This window comes from Crocodylus siamensis, chromosome 1 (genome assembly GCF_052110815.1).
Source record: "Crocodylus siamensis isolate JL-2025a chromosome 1, ASM5211081v1, whole genome shotgun sequence".
NCBI classification, from domain to species: Eukaryota; Metazoa; Chordata; order Crocodylia; family Crocodylidae; genus Crocodylus; species Crocodylus siamensis.
The window spans coordinates 206,132,251-206,156,736 of NC_143395.1; the positions used below are offsets into that span (position 1 = coordinate 206,132,251).

General features: G+C 46.4%; 1 protein-coding gene across 2 annotated transcripts in view; it reads right to left on the reverse strand.

Annotated features, from left to right (window-relative positions):
• Positions 1-22,743, reverse strand: part of HAO2 (hydroxyacid oxidase 2) — a 54,723-nt gene extending 31,980 nt beyond the window's left edge. For both annotated transcript variants that reach the window (XM_090053578.1, XM_090053585.1), the window contains exons 1-7: positions 22,656-22,743; positions 19,841-19,992; positions 18,953-19,104; positions 15,714-15,997; positions 13,940-14,155; positions 12,970-13,128; positions 4,821-4,890 (exon numbers count right to left, since the gene is read on the reverse strand). In XM_090053578.1, the coding sequence (XP_089909704.1) occupies positions 4,821-4,890; positions 12,970-13,128; positions 13,940-14,155; positions 15,714-15,997; positions 18,953-19,104; positions 19,841-19,971 (1,012 nt within the window). In that variant the 5' untranslated portion in view covers positions 19,972-19,992; positions 22,656-22,743. The remainder of the gene's footprint in view (positions 1-4,820; positions 4,891-12,969; positions 13,129-13,939; positions 14,156-15,713; positions 15,998-18,952; positions 19,105-19,840; positions 19,993-22,655) is intronic.
• Positions 22,744-24,486: the final 1,743 nt, after the last annotated feature.

Sequence of the window (24,486 nt, forward strand, 5' to 3'; positions counted from 1 at the left end):
GGCAGATTGGTGCATGCACCTAGAGAAGCAAGTATGTGCATTAGTACCGTCAAGGCTCTAGGCTCTTATGTTCCTGTCTTTCCTCTAGAATGAGAATAATAAAGTTCTTGTTTTAAATTGGCTTCTATGTGCTCTGGAGCAGGGACTATCTTTTCTTAAGCAAATATGTAGCATCTATCAGGTTGAGGCTTGCAGGTAAAAAGGCTTCTAAAGTTACTTTATATACCAAAGCCCTTTTCTGAGAAAATGTTAAGCTTGAAAAGTCAGATTCTCTCATGGGGAAGGTGTGAAGATGCATTCGTTCATAACTTTAAAACATTCAATTGTTGCTGTAATGAGTGCCTTGAAAAGCCCATGAGGAAATAAACAATTCTGAGTCCAGTAAAGTTAAGAGTCTCAAACAAAGGCCATAAGAATGTATTATTGTAGCTAGTTTAGGGCGACCTGAGTACAAGTTCTAATCTAAAGGAAAGCAGGAATCTAGAAGAATTCCATTCTCCCAATTTAGAGTATAACTGTTAGCTGACATAGTGAATAGCTTTACACAAGGGTAAAATTCCTCTTGACCAAAGTTGGACCTAAATTTAGGTGCAGACATTGGGTTTGATCCAACTACTGCTAATGTAACTGAAAAGACTTCCATTAGATTACAACAGCAATTGAATTGTGCCTCTTCTAAAGGGAGAATACCTTTCCAAGGCCATAATATCCATAAAGCAATCCCAACTTCATTAATGCATTTATCCATTGACTCCATGTAAAATGCATATGAACCCATGAGTCTTGCAGTTTTTGCCATATAGTGGCTCAGATTCAACAGGAGTATGGAGAGTGCCCACATAGCAGCATTGTCTCTAGCCTGGGTGTTCTCTTGGGACGTGGGGAATGTAGGTATGAATCCCCTAGGCCAAAATATTTTTTGCATCCTCATACCACTTTCTAGAGTGCTTGTAATTGCCACACATTAGTATCACCTGCAGATTTGATCTCATTCATCATACCTCTGGCATTTTAATAGAAAAAGTTATCATTTCCTTTTGTAGCTTTTTGACTCCCAGCCTGATTCTGATTGTATACCTGAGTTCTAGAACTTTTCCTTGCACTCATCCTTGGTTGTGTGCCCCAGTTTCAAATTCTTCAGAATTATGACGCCCCTGAGGCATCTTCCCCTGAGAGGGCTCATCCACACATGCAGGCATGTGTGCTTGCAGCAGCTCAAGTAGCAGTGTTACAAATTTGTGTCAGAGATATGTGCCTCAGCACACATACCTGAACATGCACTTTGGTATGGTGCAAATTGTGCCACTTGGGGCACAATAACTGCTCAGCTTCTTCTGGATCTTCAGCCAGGGGGAGCTAGAGACTGGAGCCAGTACCAGTAGTTTAGGGCTAAAAAGTAGTTTAGGGGTACTTGCCCTCAGGAGCTTCTCAGAGATGAGCCTCTGGGAGCAAGTTGGCCATGCCCCTTCCAGTCCCAGGCTGTTGCTATTGCTGCTGCAAGCTTGGTCTTAGGAGCTTCTGGGGAGAGGATGGCTGGGCCCCTTCCTGCCCCTGGCTACTGCTAGCTGCTGGCTTGTTCTCAGAGATTTTGGGGGTAAGTTGGCTGCACCTCTTCCTGTCTTGGACTGCTTTTGCTGCCCTGCTATGGGGAGGGTCTTCTCCTGTTAGCGGCTGTTCCCCCTCAGGGAGGGGCCTACCACACTGTGCTGCACCCCAGCTTCTGCACCCCTGTTCCAGCCTGCTGCTCAGCCCACCAAGTTGCAGTCGGGGGACAGCCTGGGGAGGGAGCCTGTACTGTCTATGGGGCCCTCCCCCAGTATCACTACCGGAGCCTAAAGGTGCCTTGCCTGCCCCAGCTGCCTTGGCAGTCCACCCCACACCTTCACCTCCACTTGCACCTGAAGCACACCCTGAGTGGCTGAACTGGATAGCTACTACAGCTGTTGCTGCTACTGCTACCATCTGTTCTGCTGTTGCCCCCTCTCAGGACAAAGGGAGACTCCCTGCTGCACCACTTTGCATCACTCAACATCATACCTGCACTGGATTACTTCCTTAACTGATTGCTTCTGCAGTCCCCCACAGCTGCCTTACTGCATCTGATTCTGCTTTGTTTTCCTGCTTATAGCTCTGCTGCTGAGTGCCTGGCTGGAGGCCTGAGGGGCTCCTGGACTGATCTTCAACAAACAAAGCCCCATCACCACTCTAGCAATCTTCTACATCTGCCTCAGCAGCCTCCCCTGTGTGTTTTTGCCCTTGTGTGGTAATTTCTGTGGTCTGCTCCCGCTACCCTGGTGTTTGTTGTGTGGCTGAATAAGCCAGTTCAAGCTCTGCGTGGGCAACCAGGACCAGCTGGAGGCTCCTCTCAGTGACTTTTCACACCTGGGCCTATGAACTTTACTTCATTAGCCTTCTAGGTACAGAAACTCATGGACTTAATATAGACTTTGGAATTCAGACACACTACAACCTGCTCCCCAGGTACCTCTCCACTTTTACCTGTGCTGCTACATCCCCCTTCCACCTGCCCACCCACCTGCCTGGTCTGAAGGAGGGGAAAGTGTTGGGGAAAGCCAGCTGGCAGGCACTCCATGTCTTCCTCCAACACATCCTCATTCCCTTATCCCCAAGCCCTACTTATCTCCAGGAATGATGAAAACTGCTCTTGCTCCTGTGGCAGCCTCTGGTAAGTGATTGCATTGGGTACCACCCTCTTCCCCCTATCCCTCCCCCTCTGGGCAGGGCTGGGTTTTCCTGCTCCTTTTGCCAACGGCTCTTTCAGGCTGGAACTCAGTAAGCCTGCAGAGCTCTTTGCAAAAGGGGGAAATCTGTGTGTTTCCCTGCTAAAAAGGAAAATCACATTTTCTCCAGTTAAACTGGGAAATCCATGCTTTTCTCTGTTTTTCCATGGGAAATGGAAAACCTGGATCCCTGGTTATAACACTGGAGAGGAACAAAGAGTGTGCATCACTTGGCAACTTCATCCAAGTGAGATCACCACAAACTTAAAGCAAGACACCCACAGAAGATGATCATGCCATCTTCCTGTGTGCATCCCTGGGGCACAGTGTATGGTGAGAGCTTTTGCTTGCTTGCTAATTGTCATATGTTGCTACTGTGTATCAATAAAGGTCTCCGAGTTATCAATAGGATATGTTGTGATTGGTGTTGCACTCTGCCCACAATTGAGCATCTGCTGCTGATTCTTAAAATCAGGTCAACAGCTCTGTGTGCATCTCTTGTGAATGTATAACAGTAGCTAAGGCCTCAATATGTGGTCAGTCAAAAACACACAGCTAACAGGTGTCAGACTCTGGAGCAGGAGGCAGGCCTCCCATGTTTTAGCCCCAGAGCTGAGGGGCTAGGGAACTCAGCTGTGAGGTGGAACATCCAGGTTTTAGATTCCTTTTCCCCCGTGGGGGTCTTAACCTGGGTCTTTCTGATATCCTAGTATGGGGTAGGCAATTATTTGGGCTGCATTGCTACTTAAGGAATTTTGGTGAAGAGTTGAGGGCCGGGGCCAGCCTCAGCTCCTTGTCACAGCCATTGTGAAGCTGAGCTGGGTGAGGGGGGTGTGGGGAGGGGAGGCAGAAAGATGCCAATTGATCCTATCCAGGCTGGTCTGCCCCATACCCGCTACCGGGGGTGGGGGCAGACAAAGCCAGGTAGGCAGGCAGAGTCTCCATGGAGACCTGCCAAGGACTCCTGCAGGCAGGATGTGCTGGGCCAGGCAGATGGGATGGGGCCATGGGCAGGGAGAGAGTGGTGTCTGGGAATGGGACAGGCAGGTGAGGCCAGGGCTGGGATCATAGGGAGGTGATAGCATGGGTCTGGGGTCCAGGGCAGATTGACAATCTGCTCCTTGCATGTCTCCATGATGGGTGCTGGTTCCATGGGCAGCAACATTGCAGGGACATGCAAAGAGTGAATTGTGGTGCTGCCTTGGGTCCCAGTCTTGCACAGTTACCACCCCATGATTCCAGCCCCACCCGCCTGTCCCACTCCCAGACTCTTCTCCCCACCTGCCTGTGGCCCCATCCCATCTGTCTGGCCAAATGCACCCTGCCTTCAGGGTTCTTGTGCTGGTCTCCAGGAAAACCCTGACCATCAGTGTCTGGTGCCCCTAGTGGTGGGTGTGGGGAGAACAGGCCAGAGTGCCCAGACAGCAGAGCTGGGTCCAGTGGAGGTGGTGGTGGAGATACTGGTAGTGGCAGCTGGAAGAAGTCACTGCTGTGGGGGTTGCCAGGAAGCCTCTGCACCACCCTCACCCCACTGCTATGCTGCCTGGCCCCATGGACTATAACTTTTGCCAAGAGCTGCATGAGGAGAGAGAGTGAGCTGATCTCCATGCCAGGTAGCATCTTCATGCCCAGGGGCAGCAGGATAGGCTACACATGCTGTCCCCCCGTGCTTTGACTAAGCGGAGCTAAGGGACCTGCCACAGGCAAGATAGAGTCACTTGGCAGGCTGAATTCAGCCTGCAGGCTGTATTTTGCCCACCCCTGTTCTAGTATAATGCATTAACCACCTCTGCACAGGAAACAGTCTGTTCTCTGGCACTCTTTGAAGCTGGATCCCTGGCAGCCTGAGAAGAAGATGTGTGAGACCAGGAGGAAGACTGCAAAGTACTGCTTGCATTCATTGTTATGCTGGCTGCTGACATGAAAAGAAGCAGGGGTGGGTGAGCCTGGATCCTTGCTTCCAGTGAGACAGGACTTACTACATTATTGCATGTACAGTATCTAGTGCATTCACTCAGGCAAAAGTGGCAAAACTTTTTTCCTCACCAAATACTAATCAATCATGGAAAAATATCTTACCAGCCAGGGCCATTGACAAACGAAGTTCATCATGCAAAATCTGCAAAACTTCTTGTAGCCCTTCTTCACCCTGTTTCAAAAGAGCATGGATGGAAGGTAAGAGAGATTCAATAACTGAATAACAAAGAATAAAGAATGTACTAGGAGAATTGGGACAACATTTGGGCAGTGCCAGTTCTAGACTCTCAGATAACCACTATGTTATCCTAAGAGTCTATTTATCTCAGTTTACAGGTGGCTAATTTCAATACTTTCTGGGATGAAGAAGGAAACCTAAGTTGTCTTTCACCTAAAATAGACTCTAGATACTTTTTCATAGACATTAGAGCTGGATGGGACCTTGTAAGATCACTGGGTCCAGCCTCCTGCCCAAAGGGCAGGAAGTCAGCTAGGGCCAAAGGATCCCAACAAGATAAATGTCCAAATGTTTTTTGAAAGTGTCCAGAGTAGGTGCTTGCACCACCTCTGTGGGGAGTTTGTTCCAGGCCTTGGGGGATTGGACAGTAAAGAAGTTTTTCCTTATTTCCAGCCTAAAATGGTCTTGCAGGAGTTTGTGACCATTGGACCTTGTCATCTCCTGGGGTGCTCTAGTGAACAGGTCTTCCTCCCAGATCCTGATGCACACCCCTTATGTACTTATAGGCAGCCACCAAGTCACCCCTGAGCCTGTGCTTCTCCAGGCTGAAGAGTCTCATGGTTTGCAGCCTCTCTTCATAAGGCCTATTCTCTTGCCCTCTGATCCCAGGGATTGAGGTCAAACTGATTGGCCTGCAGTTTTCCAAGTAGTCTTTTCTCCCTTTCCTGAAGATGGACATCACATTGGCCCTCTTCCAATCTTCAGGTACTTTGCCTGAGGACCATGAGTTCTCGTATATCCTTGCCAGTGGCTGCAATATGATATCTGCCAGTTCCTTTAGCACTCCTGGCTGCAACCTGTCCAAAACAGCTGATTTTATGGGAGTTCAGCTTCTCTAGATGCTCCCTCACAAGATCCATGTCAGTGGTGGGCATATATTCATCTTCACCCTGGTCGTTCTGCATCATGTTAGGCAGGGTGGTTCCTTTGGGCTAGTGAAAAACTGATGTAAAGTAATCATATTTCATAGATTTTTATATAATAGACATTCAGGCTGGAAGGGATTCTGGAGGATCATTGAGTCCAGCTCCCTGCCCCAGGGGCAGGAAGTCAGCAGGGATCATAGGATCCCAGTAAGATAAACATCCAAAAGTGTCTTGAAGGAGTTCAAAGTGGGTGTTTGAACCACCTCCAGTGGCAGACTATTCCAAAACTTGGGGGCTCGGACAGTAAAGAACTTCTTTCTTTTGTCCAGCCTGAAATGGTCGCAGAGGAGTTTGTGACCATTTGATCTTGTCATCCCTTGGGGTGCTGTGGTGAACAGACATTTCCCCAGATCCTGGTGGACACCCCTAATAAACCTTATAGGTGGCCACCAGATCGCCCCTAAGCCTGTGCTTTTCCAGGCTGAAGAGTCCCATGGCTCTCAGCCTCACGTCATAAGATCTGCTATCCTGACCTCTGATCACATGTGTGGCTCTCCTTTGCACCCTCTCAAGCTTCTCCACATCCTTTTTGAATTGTGGAGCCCAAAACTGGACACAGAACTCCAGCTGCGGCTTCACCAAGGCAGAGTACAACGGGAGAATGACGTCCCGGGATTTGCTTGAGAAGCATCTATGGATGCGAGCCAGGGTTTTGCTCACTTTACTAGCCACAGCATTGCATTGAAGGCTCATGTTTATTTTGTGGTCAGTCATGACCTCTAAGTCCCTTTCATCTGTAGTGCTAGCCAGCGTAGCACTGCTAAGCCTATAAGCATGCTGCAGGTTTTTCCTCCCAAGGTGGAGAACCTTGCCTTTTTTTGGTGTTGAACACCATCAGGTTCTCATCCGCCTATTTCATGAGCCTGTCAAGATCTACCTGGATCACCCTCCTGTCCTTAGGTGTAGATGTTTTACAAAGTTTGGTGTCATAGGCAAACTTGGCCAGCCCACTTTTACTTTTTAATATGAAGACATTAAAAAGTAAAGGATAGAGCCTTGAGGGACTGCACTGGTCACAGGGCACCACAACGATTTGACTTCCATCAACCAACACCCTCTGGGTCCTGCTGCAGAGCCAAGTCCCCAGCCAGCGGATTGTGAGGTCAAGGTCGCAGTTCGCCAGTTTTGCCAAGAGGTGATCATGGGATACCAGATCGAAGACTTTTTTTGAAGTCAAGATATATGACATCAATCTCTTCCCCCTTGTCCAGGTGATAGCTCACCTGGTCGTAGAAGGAAATGAGATTGGTCAAGCAAGACCTACCCACAACAAATGCGTGCTGGGTATCCCTCAGGATATTGCCATCAGCTAGCATGTATAGGATGGCCTCTTTGATAATCTTTTCTAAGACCTTCCCCAGGATAGAGGTCAGGCTGATGGGCCTGTAGTTTGCTGTATCCACTTTCCTCCCTTTTTTGAAGATAGGCACACATTGGCCTTCTTCCAATCATCGGGTACTTCACCAGAGCACCAGGAGTTCTCAAAGACCCGTGCCAGTGGGCTGACCTATGATGCCTGCCAGCTCTTTAAGTACCCTTGGGTGTAAACCGTCAGGGCTGGCTGACTTGAAGGTATCCAGCCTGTTAAGGTGTTCCTTCACAAGGTCAGCTTTGATGGATGGTAAGGAATTTCTTTCACCCAGGCCTCCCTGTCCCGCAGTGGGCAGGGGCATCCCATGAGACTGGAAAAACTGATGTAAAGTACCCATTTAGCAAGTTTTTTCTTTTTCTTGGGCATTGGTTGTCAGTTGTCCCATCTGGTTTAGCAGGGGTCCAATGTTGCCCTTGATTTTTTTTTTCTTTTTTTCCTCCCGCTCCCCACATACCTAAAAAGGGACTTTTGATTGTCCTTGATATTTGTAGCTAGCTGGATTTCCATCGCAGCCTTGGCTTTCCTGATTTGCTATCTGCAGGTCCAGACCAGAGCACAGTATTCCTCCTTAGTGGTGGTTCCTGTCCTCCATCCTTTGTAGGTCTTTGTTTTAGGACACAGGAGGTCCGCCAGTTCCTTGGAGAGCCAAGGGGGCTGCTGTGCCCTTTTGCTGCCTTTCCTCCAAGATAGGATAGACTTTGCTTGCGCATCCAGGACTGCTCCCTTGAGGACCAACCACTCATCCTGAACTCCCCTCCCCTTTTGGGTTGTCTCCCTTTTAGGGCCTCACTGACAAGCCTCCTGAGCTTGTCAAAACCAGCTTTCCTGAAGTTGAGGACTTCTGTATTACTGACTGACTTGCCAGCTTTACGGCAGATGGGTGAAGGTGATTAGCTCATGGTCACTGTCCTCCAGCTTCCCTACAATCATTTGCTTGCTGACTTTAGGTCATTCCCAGTTGCTAGTACCAAGTCAAGCAGCGCTTTACCTCTCATTGGCCTGTAGACTTCCTGCATCAGAAGTCATCCATGCGTGAGAGAAAGCTTTGCGCCCACTCGGATTTGGCTGATTAATTAATCATTAATCAGTTTGTCTTTTTTTTTTCCTGGGTGTCGGTAGTCAGCTGCCCCAGCTGGTGTAGCAGGGGTCCAACATTGCCCTTGTTTTTCTTTTGACTCCCCATATATCTGAAGATGGACTTTTTATTGTCCTTGATTCATGTAGCCACATGGAGTTCAGTTGCAGCCTTGGCTTTTCTAGTTCACTCCCTGCAGGTGTGGATCAGTGCAATATACTCCTCCTTAGTGGTGTTTCCTGTCCTCGATCCATTCTAGGCCTCTCTTTTTAAATGTAGGAGGTCCATGAGTTCCCTGTTGAATGAAGGAGGGTGTTGAGCCCTATTACCAAATTTCCTACGGGTGGGGATGGACTCCACTTGTGCTTCTAGGATCGCTTCCTTAAGAAGAAACCACTCATCCTGAGCTCCCCTCCCTGTGAAATCAAGGCCTCAAAAACAAGCCTCCTAAGCTTATGAAAGTCAGCTTTCCTAAAGTCAAGGACACCTGCATTGCTGGCTGACTTGATCACTTTCACTATGCATTGCAAAGCTGACAACTCATGGTCACTGTCATCCAGCTTCCCTTTTGATTCTAAGGTCACTGATTTAGATGATTTCCTTTGGCCAGTACCAGGTCCAGCAGCACCTTGCCTCTTGTTGGTCCATAAATTTCCTGGTACAGGTAGAACTCATCCATACATGTCCAAATCAGATCAGTCACAAAGCTTCTTTACAAGTGCTCATCCCATGAGAGATCTAGGTAATTGAAGTCTCCCATGATGATCATGTACCAAGATCATGCAACCTTGGCCAGTTCCCTGGTGAATTCATGGAAAAGCCCTTGTTCCTGGTTTGGAGGTCTGTAGTAGACTCCTACCATTGTATCCCCCTCACTATGTTCCCCTCGTATTCTAACCCAAGGGGTCTCCAGTCATCCTTCTTGGGTTCCAGTCTCAGCTTGTAGGGTTCGGTAGCCCATCTTCACATAGAGAGCTACAGCCCTGCCCCTCTTTTTTTCAGCATGATTTCTCCTGCACAGGGTATAGCCATTTATACTGGTATTCCAGCCATAGGAGTTGTCCCACCAGGTCTCTGTGATCCCTATGAGATTTGTAGTCATTTCTGTTTAGCAGAAGGACCAGTTCCTCCTATTTATTCACCAAACTCCTAACATTTGTGTACAGGCATGTAAGTGTGCCATTAGAAGCCCTAGGCTTCCTTGTACTCATGGAGAAGCTCTGTTCCTGGGCTGGGGTAGGAGGTGGGTTCCCTTGAGCATCCTAACCTGCTGGTTTTGTGGTTGATTGTTGGTGAACTTGCTCTGGTGGTTTTCTGCCCATCCACCAATGAGGTTAGATTGCTCAGAGTCATGTCATTTGTGCCCATATGGATAAGGCATATAGGGTAGTGGCTGGAGGACCAGATAAGCTTTGGGGTCCTCTCAGCCACATCATGTATATGGGCTCCTGGGAGGCAGAAGACCTCCTGGGCTAAGGGGTCAGGGAACAGACTGCTCCCTCTGTCCCCCTCAGGGAGTCACCCACAATGACCACTTTGTGTTTTCATCTTGGGGATGATAGCTGGTTGTTTCTTTGTCCCTTGCAGTAGCTGGCAGCTCTGCAGGCTCTACTGGTGCTGCAAGAGGTTCATACCTATTGCAGAGATCCATGGCGGTGACCCTGGTACAGTGAGTCTTGGGGCTGGAGGCAACCTTTCTCCAACCCCTTGGCTGGACATTATGGGAATGCCTCTTGGCCTCCCTGGTCTTGGCAGGCAACCTAGGTCACTCTTCTGTCCTGGAGTGAAAGGCCTGGCAGTAGGAGTCAATCTCCTGTTTGCCATCCCTATGGCACGCAGCTTCTGCACCGTGGTCTAGAGCTCCACTATCTGGGATTTCAGAGACTTCAATATGGAGCAAACCTCACAAGGGGAGGCTGCAGTGCTCCAGATCTCATATGTCTGGAGTCATGCCAGGCAGCTCCTGCAGCTGAGAGCCAGGGGCTCCATCTGAATGGAGACTGGAACCGTGGGTTTCATCTGGGTGGAGGCCTTGGACATCCCGGGGATGGGGTTCCAGCCACAGGAGAGAACCTTGGGGTGCGATGCATCCCGCCTACCACTGTGTCAGTACTAGTTAGGTTACCACTGTACCGACCATTCCCTTGAGGCTCCTTGCCTGGGGCTCTGTGCAACCTCCTGCACAAGCTCCCACGCTAACTCGCATGCTGGGCCTAGAATCATGTCTGTTTTGTGCATTCTGTTCGTGAGGCTCCAGTCATGTGGCTCCCTGGGGGGCTGGGTGAAGTAGGAGCTGGGGAGAGGGGGGCGTGACCCTCCTGGGCTCCTTTCAGCTGTCTCCGCAGCTGGGCTAAGTCCTTCCCACCATGACCCCTCAATTACCGCTGGCTAGGCTGGGGGTCATTGGGGATCCTGGGGTACATGGGGATGCAATGTGCTTCCTCCTGTGTCTTGCTCTGGACCCACAGACCAAGTGTGGCTTCTGCCATTGGTGGGCCCTTTTAAACTCCATGCATGTTCAGTAGGGCCTGCGAGTGCTGCACCACTCTTGTGGGGCCTGGGGGGTCCCTTCCCCTTTCCCTGCTTCATAGGCTGGGCGGCACTGGTTGCATGGCTCCCTGGGGGGCTGGGCCAAGTGGGGGGGGCATGACCCTCCTCAGCTCCTCTCACCTGCCTCCCTGCAGCTGGGCTAAGCCCCTCTCACCATGGGCCCCCACTTACCTCCGACTAGGCTTTCAGATTACCTCTGCCAGTGGGCTTGTTAAAAAAATTCCAGCTTTGCAGGCATCTAGTGCTTCATGTGATTTAAGCATTTTAAATATTCGAAGGTAGAGTATTTTTTCAGTTAAAAGATTTGGGCCTTGGAAAAATAGCTCACTGTGCCCTTTCTTCTGTAAAAGTGATGCTAATAATCTGAAAAATCCAATTTCCAACTGGAAAATGCATAAGCATACTATTTCTATACTACTTTTTGTCACAGAAAGATGTTAGAGAAAATATTTAGTTTTTTTTCTTTAGTTTACATTTTTGTGTTTCAAAGGAGCACTGCTGCCAACTCTGAGGTTATGAGGTTCCTTATATTTGGTGCCCTGGCTGTGGGAATCAATTTGCTGGAGAATCTCAGATTTCATTTTAAACGTGTTTCTATACCTCATGGACATAGAGAACATCTTAAAAACATGAGCCAAAAGTCTAAAAATAGAAGTGATATAAAATAATGCATACTTACTTATTTTAAAATTCTGTGTTTTTAGGTCAATCTCATGATCATGGGTACCTGGCTCATATTTTAATCACTTGAATCCAGCAGTAGATTATAGTCACCAAAGCTGAATATGAAATATCTGGACATTTGCCTACCTATAGGAAATGTATTGTTCTAAGTCTTGTCCAAATTATCATTCTATATTTCAGCAGGGGACCAAAAACACTTTTTTTTTTTTTCTCAAGAAAATGACCCTGGACATACTCTGCAAGGGATCCTTACCAAAAGTGCATATTGGCTGTTATTAAGCTATTTTAAAAACCATTAAGTTTACCTCTGTATTGGACAGAGGGGCAATCCCTTTGTGAAAGAATAAGGGGACACAAATCTATCATCAGGTCATACAAATCAATTTCTTGCAGAACAAGAAATCATCCACAGACTGGATTGTGTTAAGTATGGTTTAACCAGGAACTATGGATTCTTATCCCATTTTCTGGATTAGTTTTTGTTAATCCTTTGTCCCAATGGGTTTATTATTTGTTTGTTTCTCTCAGCTCTGCCCCCACTCCCCGCCCTGCTCACTCCTTCCCTCCATTCTTTCCCTGTCTTGTGTATTCAAGTCGGTCACTCCTATTTGATAGGCTGTTCTGTGCACATCCTTTCATAGCATCTGTTGAAGTGAACTCTAGCTCATGGAAGCTTATTCATCTCTGATTCAGTTAGTCTAAAAGGTGCATTTCTATCCTGCCTTCTAAATGTATCTGGACCTGTTCAGGTTCACATCTGAGTGAGATCTTTTTATTTATCACCAGTTTTGTCAATCCAGTTGTTCAAAAATTGTGGGCCAGGACTGTCACCCTTTCATGTGACCAAGTAACATGCTACATTTTGTTGTTAGTGGGGGGGTTTTTAAGTGGGGTTTTTTAAAATTTGTTTTCTAGTTTTGGATTCTTGGGGATTCACATTATCCAGAAATTACTCCATAACGAAGGAAACCTGGAAATGTACTTTTAAACATTTATGAAACCTATAATTCTCAATCATCATATGATTCCAGGAGTCCATAAGTAATTTGACCCATGATAAAGTCAGTTTGGTGGCAATGACAAACTGTCTAGTAAGCTGGAATCATTTATTCAACATGAACACATGTTGCCTGCAATATCTTCATTGTCAGTAGCTAGCATGATCAAGAATTTTCCATTGAAAGGATTTTGATTTAAAAATGGCTTTGTGCCAAAAGAGGCATTTCTGATCAAAATATCTGTTTTAATGGAAGTGTGGGGGGGTTGAAAAAATAAAAACAGGATTTTTGAAAAAAAAAATTTTTTAATTGAATTAGACAGTGGGGTGGAGGTAGGAAAATGTTCCTACAAAGCATATTGCCGTCTGTGCGAGATTTCACATACAAATTCTGTGTTCTCAAATTTACCTTGTAGGTCAGACCCCATAAGACTGGCCTTCCAATGAAGACACATTTTGCTCCTAGTGCTAGTGCCTTTAATACATCACTTCCTGTCCGTATTCCACCATCTACATAAACTTCAACTTTGTCTTGCACTATGTCCACAACTTCAACCAAAGCATCAATCTGCAAAGAAATAAACATGTTCACATTGAGCTCAAACTGAATTAAGAAAGACAGAGGAAGAGAAGGAGGAATTACACAGATAAACAAATATGTGTAACACTCTGGTAACTGAATATACTGTCAAATCAATATTTATCAGCATACCTCATAACACAAAATGTTAGAAGTGTAGCAAACAACTTCTGCTTCCTGGGCAGCAGTGGTGGCTGAAGTGGGAGAAATGGTGGTCATGTTTGCTGCCATGGCTTCTGCTATTCTTGTACCTCCTTAACATCAGTGCTCAAAACAAGTGTCCCTGTCAACACCCATAGTTATACTACTGCAAAATGTGCCACTAATAAAGTTCTAGATTAAAAAGAAGATCCCACTTGCACCTAGTTCAGCCCATTTTCAAGTGCAAATGATGTACAGGCATATGGTGTGAAATATTTTCAATAAATTTCAAGTTTTAAAAGAAAAATCATTTAATTTGTAAATAAAAAATAATAAAAGATTGAAACATTGTGAAAATTTTAGTAGTAAAAAAAATGGGGCAGTACCTGATGTAAATCCAGGTATCCCAGATAGCAGAGTAGCTGTGAGATCACAGAACCCAGCTTGGGGTTCAACAGCCACCCAAGAATTATTTAGGCTGCACTGTGCTCCATGATGCCAAGAGCCAAGGTAACTCAGACACATCTACAGAAACTGAGGTTCCTGCCATGTAAACACACCCACCATCTGCAGGCACACATGCCAGGACACCATAGTTGTCTGTGTCAACTTTTGCACTCTGTCACCTATGCAATCTATGTATGCATAAAACACTTACAGTGGCAGGTCCTCCATCTAGTTGCCTTCCACCGTGATTTGACACAATAATGCCCTGAACTCCATGTCTCACAGCCAAATCCGCATCTTCTCTGGTCAAAATTCCTTTGACAATGATGGGCAAGCTAGTCAAACTCTTCAGCCAATAGATGTCATTCCAGTTTATAGAAGGATCTATGAAGTTAGGGGGCAGTCCATACTCAGTACATATGTTCTCCTGCAACCATGGTACAGAAGGAAGGAACTTCCATTATAGACTTCAGTAATGTAACACACCCTCACATTCTTTTCTTATCAGAGAGGATGTTAATAAGCTTTGATAACTATTCCATTAACTGGTTTTGTAAAGTGTATATCACTGGAAACAATAATTCTGACAGGGAGTAGTACTGGAAATAAGAATCTCTGGAAATCAGGTTGAGGTTTCACAGTGATTGTGCTGGCAGGAGGGCTGCCAGGATATGACAGAGCTAAAGATCAGGTTTTCAAAGCCATCATTTTTTCTGTACAAGGCTGCTTGTCCTTGCTGGACTGGATTATGGACTATCCTGGTCAAGGGAGGTCAAGCAAATGCAACCTTACTATTTGTTACATTTAAGTACAAAAGGTAACAAACCAAAGAGGGAAGGGAAGGCTGCTACACACATCCTGGAGTCAACTTTGGTTTGTTTAGTCTTTACTCACAGTGGACCCTCACCTCTGCCTTTCAGCCCAAAGGGGTGTTTTTCTACCTGGATGCAAGGTTAAAGTGCCTTGACACATCATGCAATATTGCTAGAGCTGCAAATGTGCTACCAATGGGAAGTGGGGGAGGGTTGCTAAGCTATTATTGTTCATATTCAGAGTAGGATTTTTAAACAAAACAAAAAAAGCTTTCCAGAAGACCAGTAGAAGGGAAATATCTGACCGAGGAACTGAGCCAAATTTGCAAAGGCATTTCGGCACCAAACCCCCATTACTATCAATGAGAGTTGAATGCCAAAATGTATTTATGAATTTGACCCTATCTTCCTGCCAATTTTCAGTCCTCTCCTACAAGATAGTTGTTAGAAAAATTATTTAAAAGACAGCACAATTCTCATGCTATTCAGCTGTGAATGAGAAAACCCCCAGTGGAACATGGTCATTTTGTGATGGTGAGGCCAGAAGCCTGAGCAGCCCAAGCACTACTGGCATGAACACAGAGCTGGAGGATGGCGCACACTGGCTGGTACATACAGAGGCTTTTAGGCTTATTCATGCACAAAAAATGCACTCCTTTAATTAGGTTTGTATGGTACCTTTTTGCCTGTATAATGGCAACTCTGCCAGGGCTTTGTTGGCATAAATGTTTCAGTAAAAATCTCATAGCCTGTCAATGAAACAAATGTAACTATGGTATTTCTGAGTTTAGGCCATTCCTAAGCTTGATAAATAGTGAGTTAACCCATAAAGTTAGGTGGTTAGCTGTGTTGGTATGAAGTCAAGCAGAAAGTAGGGCAAGACAGCACCTTGGAGACTAATTGGTTCAGAGAGGCATGCACTTTCATATACTATGCATGTGAGGAAGTTTGCTGTTGCCAACAAAAACTCATGGTCTCTGAACCAGTCCCTGAACCAGTTAGTCTCTAAGGTGTCATCCTGTTCTACCTTCTGCCCCAGAAGGTAGCAACCACTGCCCTAGCTATGTGGTTATATTCTGTAATCTAGGAGTATCTACATTTGTAACTTCTCTTTCTCACATACACATAATATATTTCTATCTCTGTTAAAAGTGATCAGGTCACTTTACAGACCTCAAAGTTTCCTTCAAAGTTCTTCACTTTCATGTGTGGAGGGAGCTGGAAGTTGTTGTGGATGTCAACTCGTCTCTTGCCAGTGTAGGGCAGATCAGCAGTAAACACTAGGCCTTGGAAACCCAGGGCCTCCACCCGTTGTACCAGCTGTGCTGTGAGTGCCCTGTTGCGGTGAATATAGAGCTGGAACCAACGGAAGCCCCTGGGTGCAGCTGCAGCAATCTCCTCCACAGTGCAGGTGGAATATGTGCTGGTTATATAGCAGGTGTTCATGGCTGCAGCCGCTGTAGAAGATGTTTAAAAAACTCAGCATGATGTACCATGGGTCTGTACACAGGTGTAATGATAAAACACAGCTAATGTCTCAGCATCTTTCATACTCCTATAAAGATATGTATGGATTTGTATTTTTAGTATAAGACACTAAGGTATCCTACCATCTGGTTAATATGAATCAAGCACTATAAATGTCAAAATTCAACCATAAGACATAAGAAGTGTCATGCTTGGTCAGACCAACAGTCCATCTAGCCCAGTTACTTGTCTCTAACAGTGGATGCTTTAGAGGAAGAGCAAATGATCAGGGTCTATCTAGAGTGAGTTATCCCTTTTCATACTTCCCTGGCATCCACCATTATTGGTTCAGAGATGAAAGACGATAGATCCTTGACTGCTGTATTTAATATCTATTAATGAATCTATCATCCATGAATTTGTCTAGTCCATTTTTGAACTTGGCTGTACTATCTACCCTTACAGACTCCTGTGGTGATAAGTTCCACAAATTAACTATGCACTTTCTCTTGTTAGTTTTAAACCTGTTTCCTCCTAATTTGAGTGGGTCCCATTTAGTTCTAATAATCTAGGACCTGATGCATAACAGTTCTGTAATGAGGTGATCAGTCATTTTGAGGAGGGGGAGTCAGTCCTGCTAACAAAGCCCAGCTGTGGGACATTTGGGTAAGGATGGTCCCACTGAGAGCATTAAAAGCTTTCAGAAGAGTAAGCAAAAAGAAGAGGAAGCAAGCTGTGAAAATGATAGCTTGATGCAAGGAGGGACCACGCTGCTGTGCTGGTGCCAGCACAAAAGTATTCCACTCCCAGGGCACATCCACACATGCAGGCATGTGCACTTGTAGCAGCACAAATTTGAGCTGAGGATTTTTGCCTCATGGCATGTGCCCGGATATGCACTTTGGCATGGGGCAAGTTGTGCTACTTGGGGCAAAATAACCCTGCCGAGCTCCTCCCAGATCTGCAGTCGGGGGAGAGAAAAACCTGTGCTGCACCCCTGCCAGACCCGGCTGGGGTGCCCCTACTCTGCCATCTGGGCAGCTATCGCTCAGATGATGTGCTCCTTGCAGTGGCCCACTTTGAACTGTCAGAGCGTGTCCTTTTGGCCCCAAATGGCCAAGAGGTCAGCCATCTTGTCTGCCCTTCAGCTGGGTCCTCAGTGCTGGCCCTGGACAGGCTCCTCTGCACAGGTCTCACCATCTGCAGAGATTCTGGTGTTCCTTGTTTATGAATTGCAAATTCTGTAATAAGAAACCCAAAATCTCTCATTAAAAAACCCAAAATAGTGTCCTTCCACTATTAAAATGAAACACCACTATATAGAGAGAGGGCAATGTTTTATTGATATATTTGGGCAATGTTGTACAATGTTATATTGCTATATTTACAAATAGAAAGCAGTTTGGGGGGGATTGGGGGAGTTTGTGGGTGGCTGTAGCATTTGTGAGGGTGAGGTATGGGGCTTGTGTGGGGGTTTGTGGCTGGGTATGTGGGTGAGGGGTGTGTGGGGGTGGCTTGGGGTGTGGGTATTGTGGGTGGATTGTGGGGGCACTGTGGTTGTGTGGGGACTGTGTGGGTGGGGATGCTAAGGAAGGGTGGGCCCCCTGCACAGCACACAGACTAACCTTCCCCCCTGCCCCACAGGGCCCACAGCTTCCTCCCACAGGGTCACAGCTCCCCCCACAGGGCACATACAACCTCTTTGCACAGCACACGTGCCCCTGCAGGGCCCACATGACCCTCCCACAGGGCCTCATGCACCCCCCGCTGGGTCTCAGCCTCTACACACATCCCTGCAGCAGCAGTAGCCGTAGGCTGCCCAGGGCCTGCTGCAGCCAGAGCCCCCAGCAGTGTAGCACGGCTTCGATTGCCCCAGAGGAGGAGAGGAGTGAGAAAGAAGGGAGGTGGTAAAAGGAAAACCAGGGGGAGGGGCAGGTGGAGAGATTTAAAGAGGATAGGGTAGCAATTTGCAACCCTTAATATGGGGGACTCCCTCCCAGTCCCCTGTCTGTACCTGGGGAACCAAGTGCAGCCTCTACTGCCATAGCACTTCCTTTGGGGATTCACATACCAGGTTCCAAAGCCACCTGGTTCTGTAGCTTCCCTCACTACCCCTGGGTGCGTGTGAGAAGCAGTGGGATAAGCTAGGCTGAAAATGTCAGCTTTGTGTCTATGCACCCGCAGCAAACCACAATGCTCAGAGCAGCCAGCACAGGGGCTGTGGGAGGGTGGAGCATGCAGTTTGCTCCTCCTCTGGCACCCATGGTTACCAGAGACTTAAACCTGGCTTGTTTCACAATGGATGAAGAGTATCTTAATGGACTAGCCATGTTGAACATTAACTCAGATGTGGAAATAACTGTTAGTGAAAAGTTGGATACATTGTCAAGATGCTCAAGAAAGTTACATTTTGTTTTATAGATCTGAATAACAGATGTACATTTAATGTTAATGACTTGATTAATATTTTCGTAGTTAGTTGTGTTTTTATACTTAATATATAATATAGAAAATCAGTTCACATTCCAATAGAGTTATATTTGTTTTTGCTTTCATCTGAAATGGAATAGTATAACTATAGGTGCATAGTATATTAGTGCAGTTCTAGTTTCTTTTAACTAGAGTAAAAAATATTGTGTTAGATGCAATGATGCAAACTATTCTCAGCCCCCTTTTCAAAATCCTAGCTCTGCCCATGATTCAGTCTCACAGCATTTGGAAATTGACTTTTAAAGATGGCACATTGGTCTCCATGTTCACTGCCAATTCTGCCATCCCAGCTGCTTGTGCCACCAGAAGAACACCCAGGAATGGGCTCAGAGGGTGAGAAAAGAATTTGCCCCATAAACACTTCCATGCATAAAATACCATGACAGTGGATTGAGGTTTCCCTTTGGTTTTTAATGCATCTTCCTTTGGTTGATAATAATGAATTTGTTACCTACCTCTGGCTGTGCTTTTCTCTCCATCTGGCCAAGCCAGCTGATGGAAGCCGGTGGGAGCAATCCCTACAGGGAAGCTGATTTCAGTCCCTAGAAGTGTTGTCTTTGTGTCTATAACAGACATACCACGCAGCATGCGTGGCCGAAAACGGATTCTGTCAGAAAGCAAAGATGATATACCTGTCAATAGGGTAGCCTCCTGGCTTTCCTGGTTGTAATGTCACCTGGAAGAAGGTTGTGATACAGTCATTTGACTCAAGAAGAATAATCTAGGGGCAGTGGTTCTTGGAGAACTTCCATATGAGAATTTCATCCCTCCCTAGCAGCTTGCCTTCACTGTCCAGTCCAACCATCCTTACAGACTCTACCACCTACCTCCAAGCCTCACCCCATTTGGCCTTGTACTACCCATCATCTTTCCCCTAAATCCCACTTAGATGCCCCACTCCTGCTACTTGCTGTTCCACCCCACCTTTCTGCCCCCATATAACCCAGCCTAAAGCTACTCTGTTCCCCTTTATTAGCCTGTAATCTGTAATCACTGCTATTACCCATGCACTCTGTCCCCAAATTCCAGAATGCTCACACTCATGCTCCATATTGTCCAGCTCATACTCCCAGTCACCCCACACCTTATTACATCTACTCACACCAGTCTTCTCATCACCCATGTGGTATGGTGCTTGCTTTCACTCCCATGCTGTGCACTGTTCCTTTGTGTCACCTCTAGCCTATACTACCTGCCTTCACCTGCTGGGCGCCATCTCAGTGGTGGGTACAATCAGTTATACAGAAAGGTGCATTTGCTTTGGGTCATGCTAGAGAGGACGGGTGCTGCTAGGTACTGGAAAAGTATAACGTTTTGGCCCAAAGAAGAAGACTGCCTTATACCTTTTATATGCCAAGATGTTGTCTTCTCGGGTGCAACACTCATCCGCTCCAGCTGCAAAAAAATCCCAAGTGGTCTTGGGTAGGTACTGCTTAGCATAATCTTCAAAGTCCGACAGGCATATCATTGGCATTTCAGAGGAAAGCTACAGGGACTTAGAGGAGAAGGAAAATCCATCAAGCACAAAACAGAAACCATATTCCTGAACTCTCTCAGCATTCCCTTCTCTATCCACTTCAGTTTAATTGAGTGTCAATCTTGGATCAACAGCACTGTACTCCAGCGTTCCCTCTAAGCTGTGTGGTGTGTGCAGGCATGCCAGGCAGCACAGCTTGAGCACACCTGCACGGCTGCGCATGCCATGCAGCTTAGAGGCAACACTGCTGTACTACTTGTCTCCAAAGGAGTTACAGCTCAATCTTCTCCACAGAGACTGATCAAGGAAAGTTGCCTGCCCTAGAAAGTTGACTGCTATCCTCTATGATGTGAATCCAAGGGTCCCAACCCTCTTGCTGTTCCATCTGGCAGTCAGCATGAGCTGACTAAATGAAATTTCCAATTTTCCTATTCCCATTTTTTTAATAGGAAATTACATAAAAACTCCACACTTAAATGTTAGTGTCATGCACTCAAAAGTCAGGAAATGCCAGAATTTAGTTTTCCTATCAGATTAAAATGCACACATAACTCTCAATCTGGCATTCTTGATTTTGTTACCTTAATGTTCTCTAATGTATTTTTTCATGTAATCATACACATGTAAAAGGAAACATTTCACAGGCAACTTGAACTACTTTCTTTGATGTTGGTCACAGCATCAAGTCCAGAGGGCTTAATTCTGGCTTCAGGTCTATCTGAATACAGCCCCTTCCCCCGGCTCTAATTAAAGATTAAAGGACTGCAAAAGAAGGAAGCATTTGGTATGTGATCTAATTATATGAGTAGAGTTAGAATATTTTCTAACCTTACCTACTGCTTTACCAGGCTGAGATTATTCAGTGTTAATGATTATTTCACTTGACCTCAGGCCATTGATCTTCTGCCCTAGGGCTACAGACAACCGACTGATGTGGCCAGGAGTCAGAATGCAGTCCATGTTTTATAATCTCTCCACTTATGCCTTTTTTCTGCGTCAGTAACATCTGGCTAGAAGCAGCTTTCTAGGTTATGAGCTGCACGCCCCTGTTATCATAGGTAACCCTCTCACACAATCCTATTCATGAACTGATCAAACTCAATCAAACACTAAACTAGGTTTGTCTGTCCCTATTACTGCACCAGACGGCTGCTTCAGAACTTCACTGTTCTTCTGGTTTTCTCCAAGGACTTAGCCATCTGGAAGAACATTAAAAAACTAAGTATGGGCCTATCCAGAGATAACATAAACACAGAGCTATGTTACACATTACTACCAGAAGATGGCATTAGTTATTATACCTAAAAGGAGAGAGTGAAGATGTGTCAGGAAAAGGACCCAACAAGAGCCTGAACAATGGCATAAAAAACCCTATCCCTTTTTCCTACATGCTGCTGCTCATTCATTTCCTCATGTGCCCCTCTACTCCTTCTCCAAATGATACTCATTGATGTGCACCACATTTGAATTTGGCTGAGAAAGTCCTGAAAGGGGCATATATACTCCCTGGACCGGGACACCCTCTAGTCCAGAAGAAATGCATTGAATAGCTAGGTACAGTTCCTGGATGTTCAGGTTCTTTGTTGAGTTGAGAGCAAAGGAAGCATATATATTTTCCAGGAATATTTACTTTAGTTTTGTAAAAATTGCCAGCCATTTGGTCTTACATCTCTGGGAACCTTGTAGCAAGTGAATGTACTTGGGAGGCAAATGTAAAACAAAGAAAAGGAAAAAAATCATAAAGCATTGGCATAGACCAAATTTTGATTTTTTAGTTTCAAGTAGTTACACTGAATACTGGTTCTAACAATCATCCTAATCCAGCCAGGGAACAGAAATAATACTGTATAACACATGTGCCAAGTCAAAGTAGCAAGGCTGCTGAATGTTAAGTACATGCAGTCACAGGCTTTAAAGCAACCACAGGACCAAGAGTTATGCCCAGAAATGATTTACCAAATAATGATTATATGCTCAAAAGAAGTTGTCTGCTCTCAAGCAGTACACAAAGCAGAAAAAGAGGTAAAATCTGTCTAATAAAATGTCTGTTAGTAATGATTTGGTTAGGCCTAGTTAAAACAGATTTTTTAGTTCAGATGAAAACACAGCTTCTTGAACTAGGAACAAATGTCTTGAATACAATCTGTTAGGTATCCAGGTTGTAGCTGTATTGGTCTAGAGGAAAACAGAATGAGAACTCTTGGTAGAGGGATGTGATCTAATTTTTCTGAAAATGCTCAGGGCAGAATGTTTCCATTGTCCCTCTTACATCAGTGTGGTAGTAGGATGGGCATGTGTAATTGGGACCAGCATCTCAAATCACCATGGGGTGGTCACTGGAGGGCAGATGCAGCCACCTGATGGCTGCATGTGATCCAGACACAGAGAAAAACACAAATGATGTACACAAAAGCACTCAACCCAGTTTCCAAAAGGGGATAGATAGATAAGATAGTGCAGCAGTATAAATGTCCTGAACCTTATCTATACATCTGCATTGTTGATCCTACAAGAACTACATCACTAAATATCAAGGTCTCTCATTTTTCTAGTGTGAACAAGGCCAAAGTCATCAAGCATAAATAACAAACCAAATTCTTTCTTAGCAGAAGAAACAGAAAGCATGTATAACGCAGGAACAGACCTCACTCTTCTCTCACACACTGGCAAAATGAACTTACCTTGGGATCCAAGAATAAAAAGCACCAGAAAAGATTGCAAAGTGGTTTGCAAACAGGATATGACAGAACTGCCACCGTTTTCTGGAGTGAATAAGTAATGCGGGGGATGAAAGTTCAGCTCTCCAGTAATCTTTGTACTGTTTGTACAAATTTGTTTTGCTAGTGGATCAGCAAAATGGACCTCTAAAGAATACAAACTGACTTAGCAAGCACTTCTGAGAATCACTGGCTGCATTTACACAAGATGCCTCAATGCGCAGTAGCTTTAGTTTACTGTGCAGTAAGTGCATGCATCTATACATGCATATGCTCACGGGACAGTAAAATCCCTTAATCGTGCACAAATTTGCTACCTGCAAATCTAGATACCAAATTTCTGCAGAATTAGTTACTGAGCTATAATGAATGTGTAGACTTGCTCCCGAGTTGGCCTTGCCACTAGGGGGCCAAGGAGCTGTGCCTGAAGGTGTTATGGGACATTGCCTCTGCTATGCAGCTGACAGTCCCATGCTGTGCCCCTGTGCTAGGGGTTGCAGGCAGCTGCCTAGGTTCAGAAGCACTGGGACAGCCGTGTGGGGACTCAGAGACCTGGTGTGGGATCCCAAATAGCATCCTCCTTGCCCAGGCCCCTGCCCACACCCGTGCCCATATCTGTGCCCTCCACTTGGGGTCCCAACTGGTCCAAGGAGGAGACTGGTGACATTTTTGAGCTGTGGGGCAAGGTGGAGATGCAGTGCCAGTTTGAGTGGGGCAGGCGCTATAATGCCCATATCTATGAGGCACTGTCAGGCTGGATACAGGAGTGTGGGAACAACTGGGCATGACAGCAATGCTGCATAAAGGTCAAGACCTTGTGGGCACAGTGGGTCACCATGACTGTCTCGCAGTGACTGTAAGTCCATGCCCTTCATGCAGCAACTAGATGTCATCCTTGTGCCTCAGGACCCAAGATCCAGGACACAGGCATGCTGTCTACAGCAGTATGGGCAGCCTGCTCAAGCCCCTGTCCCAGCTTGGCACCTCCAGTGATGTCACCAGAAGAGGACCCCTTGGGTGTCCAGTGGCCCATTTTCTTGAGCTCCCCAGCTGTAGTCTCCACAAGCAGGTCAGGGAGCCCTGGCCAATGCCTGCCTTGCCAGCTCTGTAGCCCCAGGCCCAGCTACTAGGTGTGGCCAGACATGACACCACCAGCAGTGCCAGCTCCTTCCCAGGGGCGGGCCCAGCCGGGCACCTGCACACCATGCCCCACCATCTCAGGACACCAGTTGGAACTGCATGCTGTCACCAACATACAGGAATGAGAAGACCCACCAGCCACATCATCCCTGGCCATGTGGTAAGGTCCGCATTACGGAGAGGGCCCTCCATGCTTCCACCTCTGCCCCTACCCTGCCCTGCTCCCATTTCCTGCCTGACCTGCCCACACTCCCTTTGCCCTGTGTTCCCCCCATCCCCACAGCATGCATTGAACCTTATTGAGCAGCTTGTGCCCCTGCAGCTAGGCAGGCAGCTAGGTGGGCATGAGCCTCTCACACACTGAGGAATGCACTGATGCCAGGGGTTATGGCTTCCTCAGCTGTGGGGGACAGATGTGTACTGCAGCCACAGGTAGTCCTTAAGGTGGCAGCAGAGGTTTCAGGCAGCCCGAGCTTGACCCCTATGCCATTGTAGCTCAGGGTCCCATACCAGGTATACAGATGCACCCAGGGCGCCATGGCCATCAGCAGCAGAAGGGCATACTGGGTTGGTCAGTCTGCACAAACAGCTCCCTACACACTGCCTGGGACATGTGCAGCAGGGGCATGCTTCAGGATCAGTACTGGTGCACTGG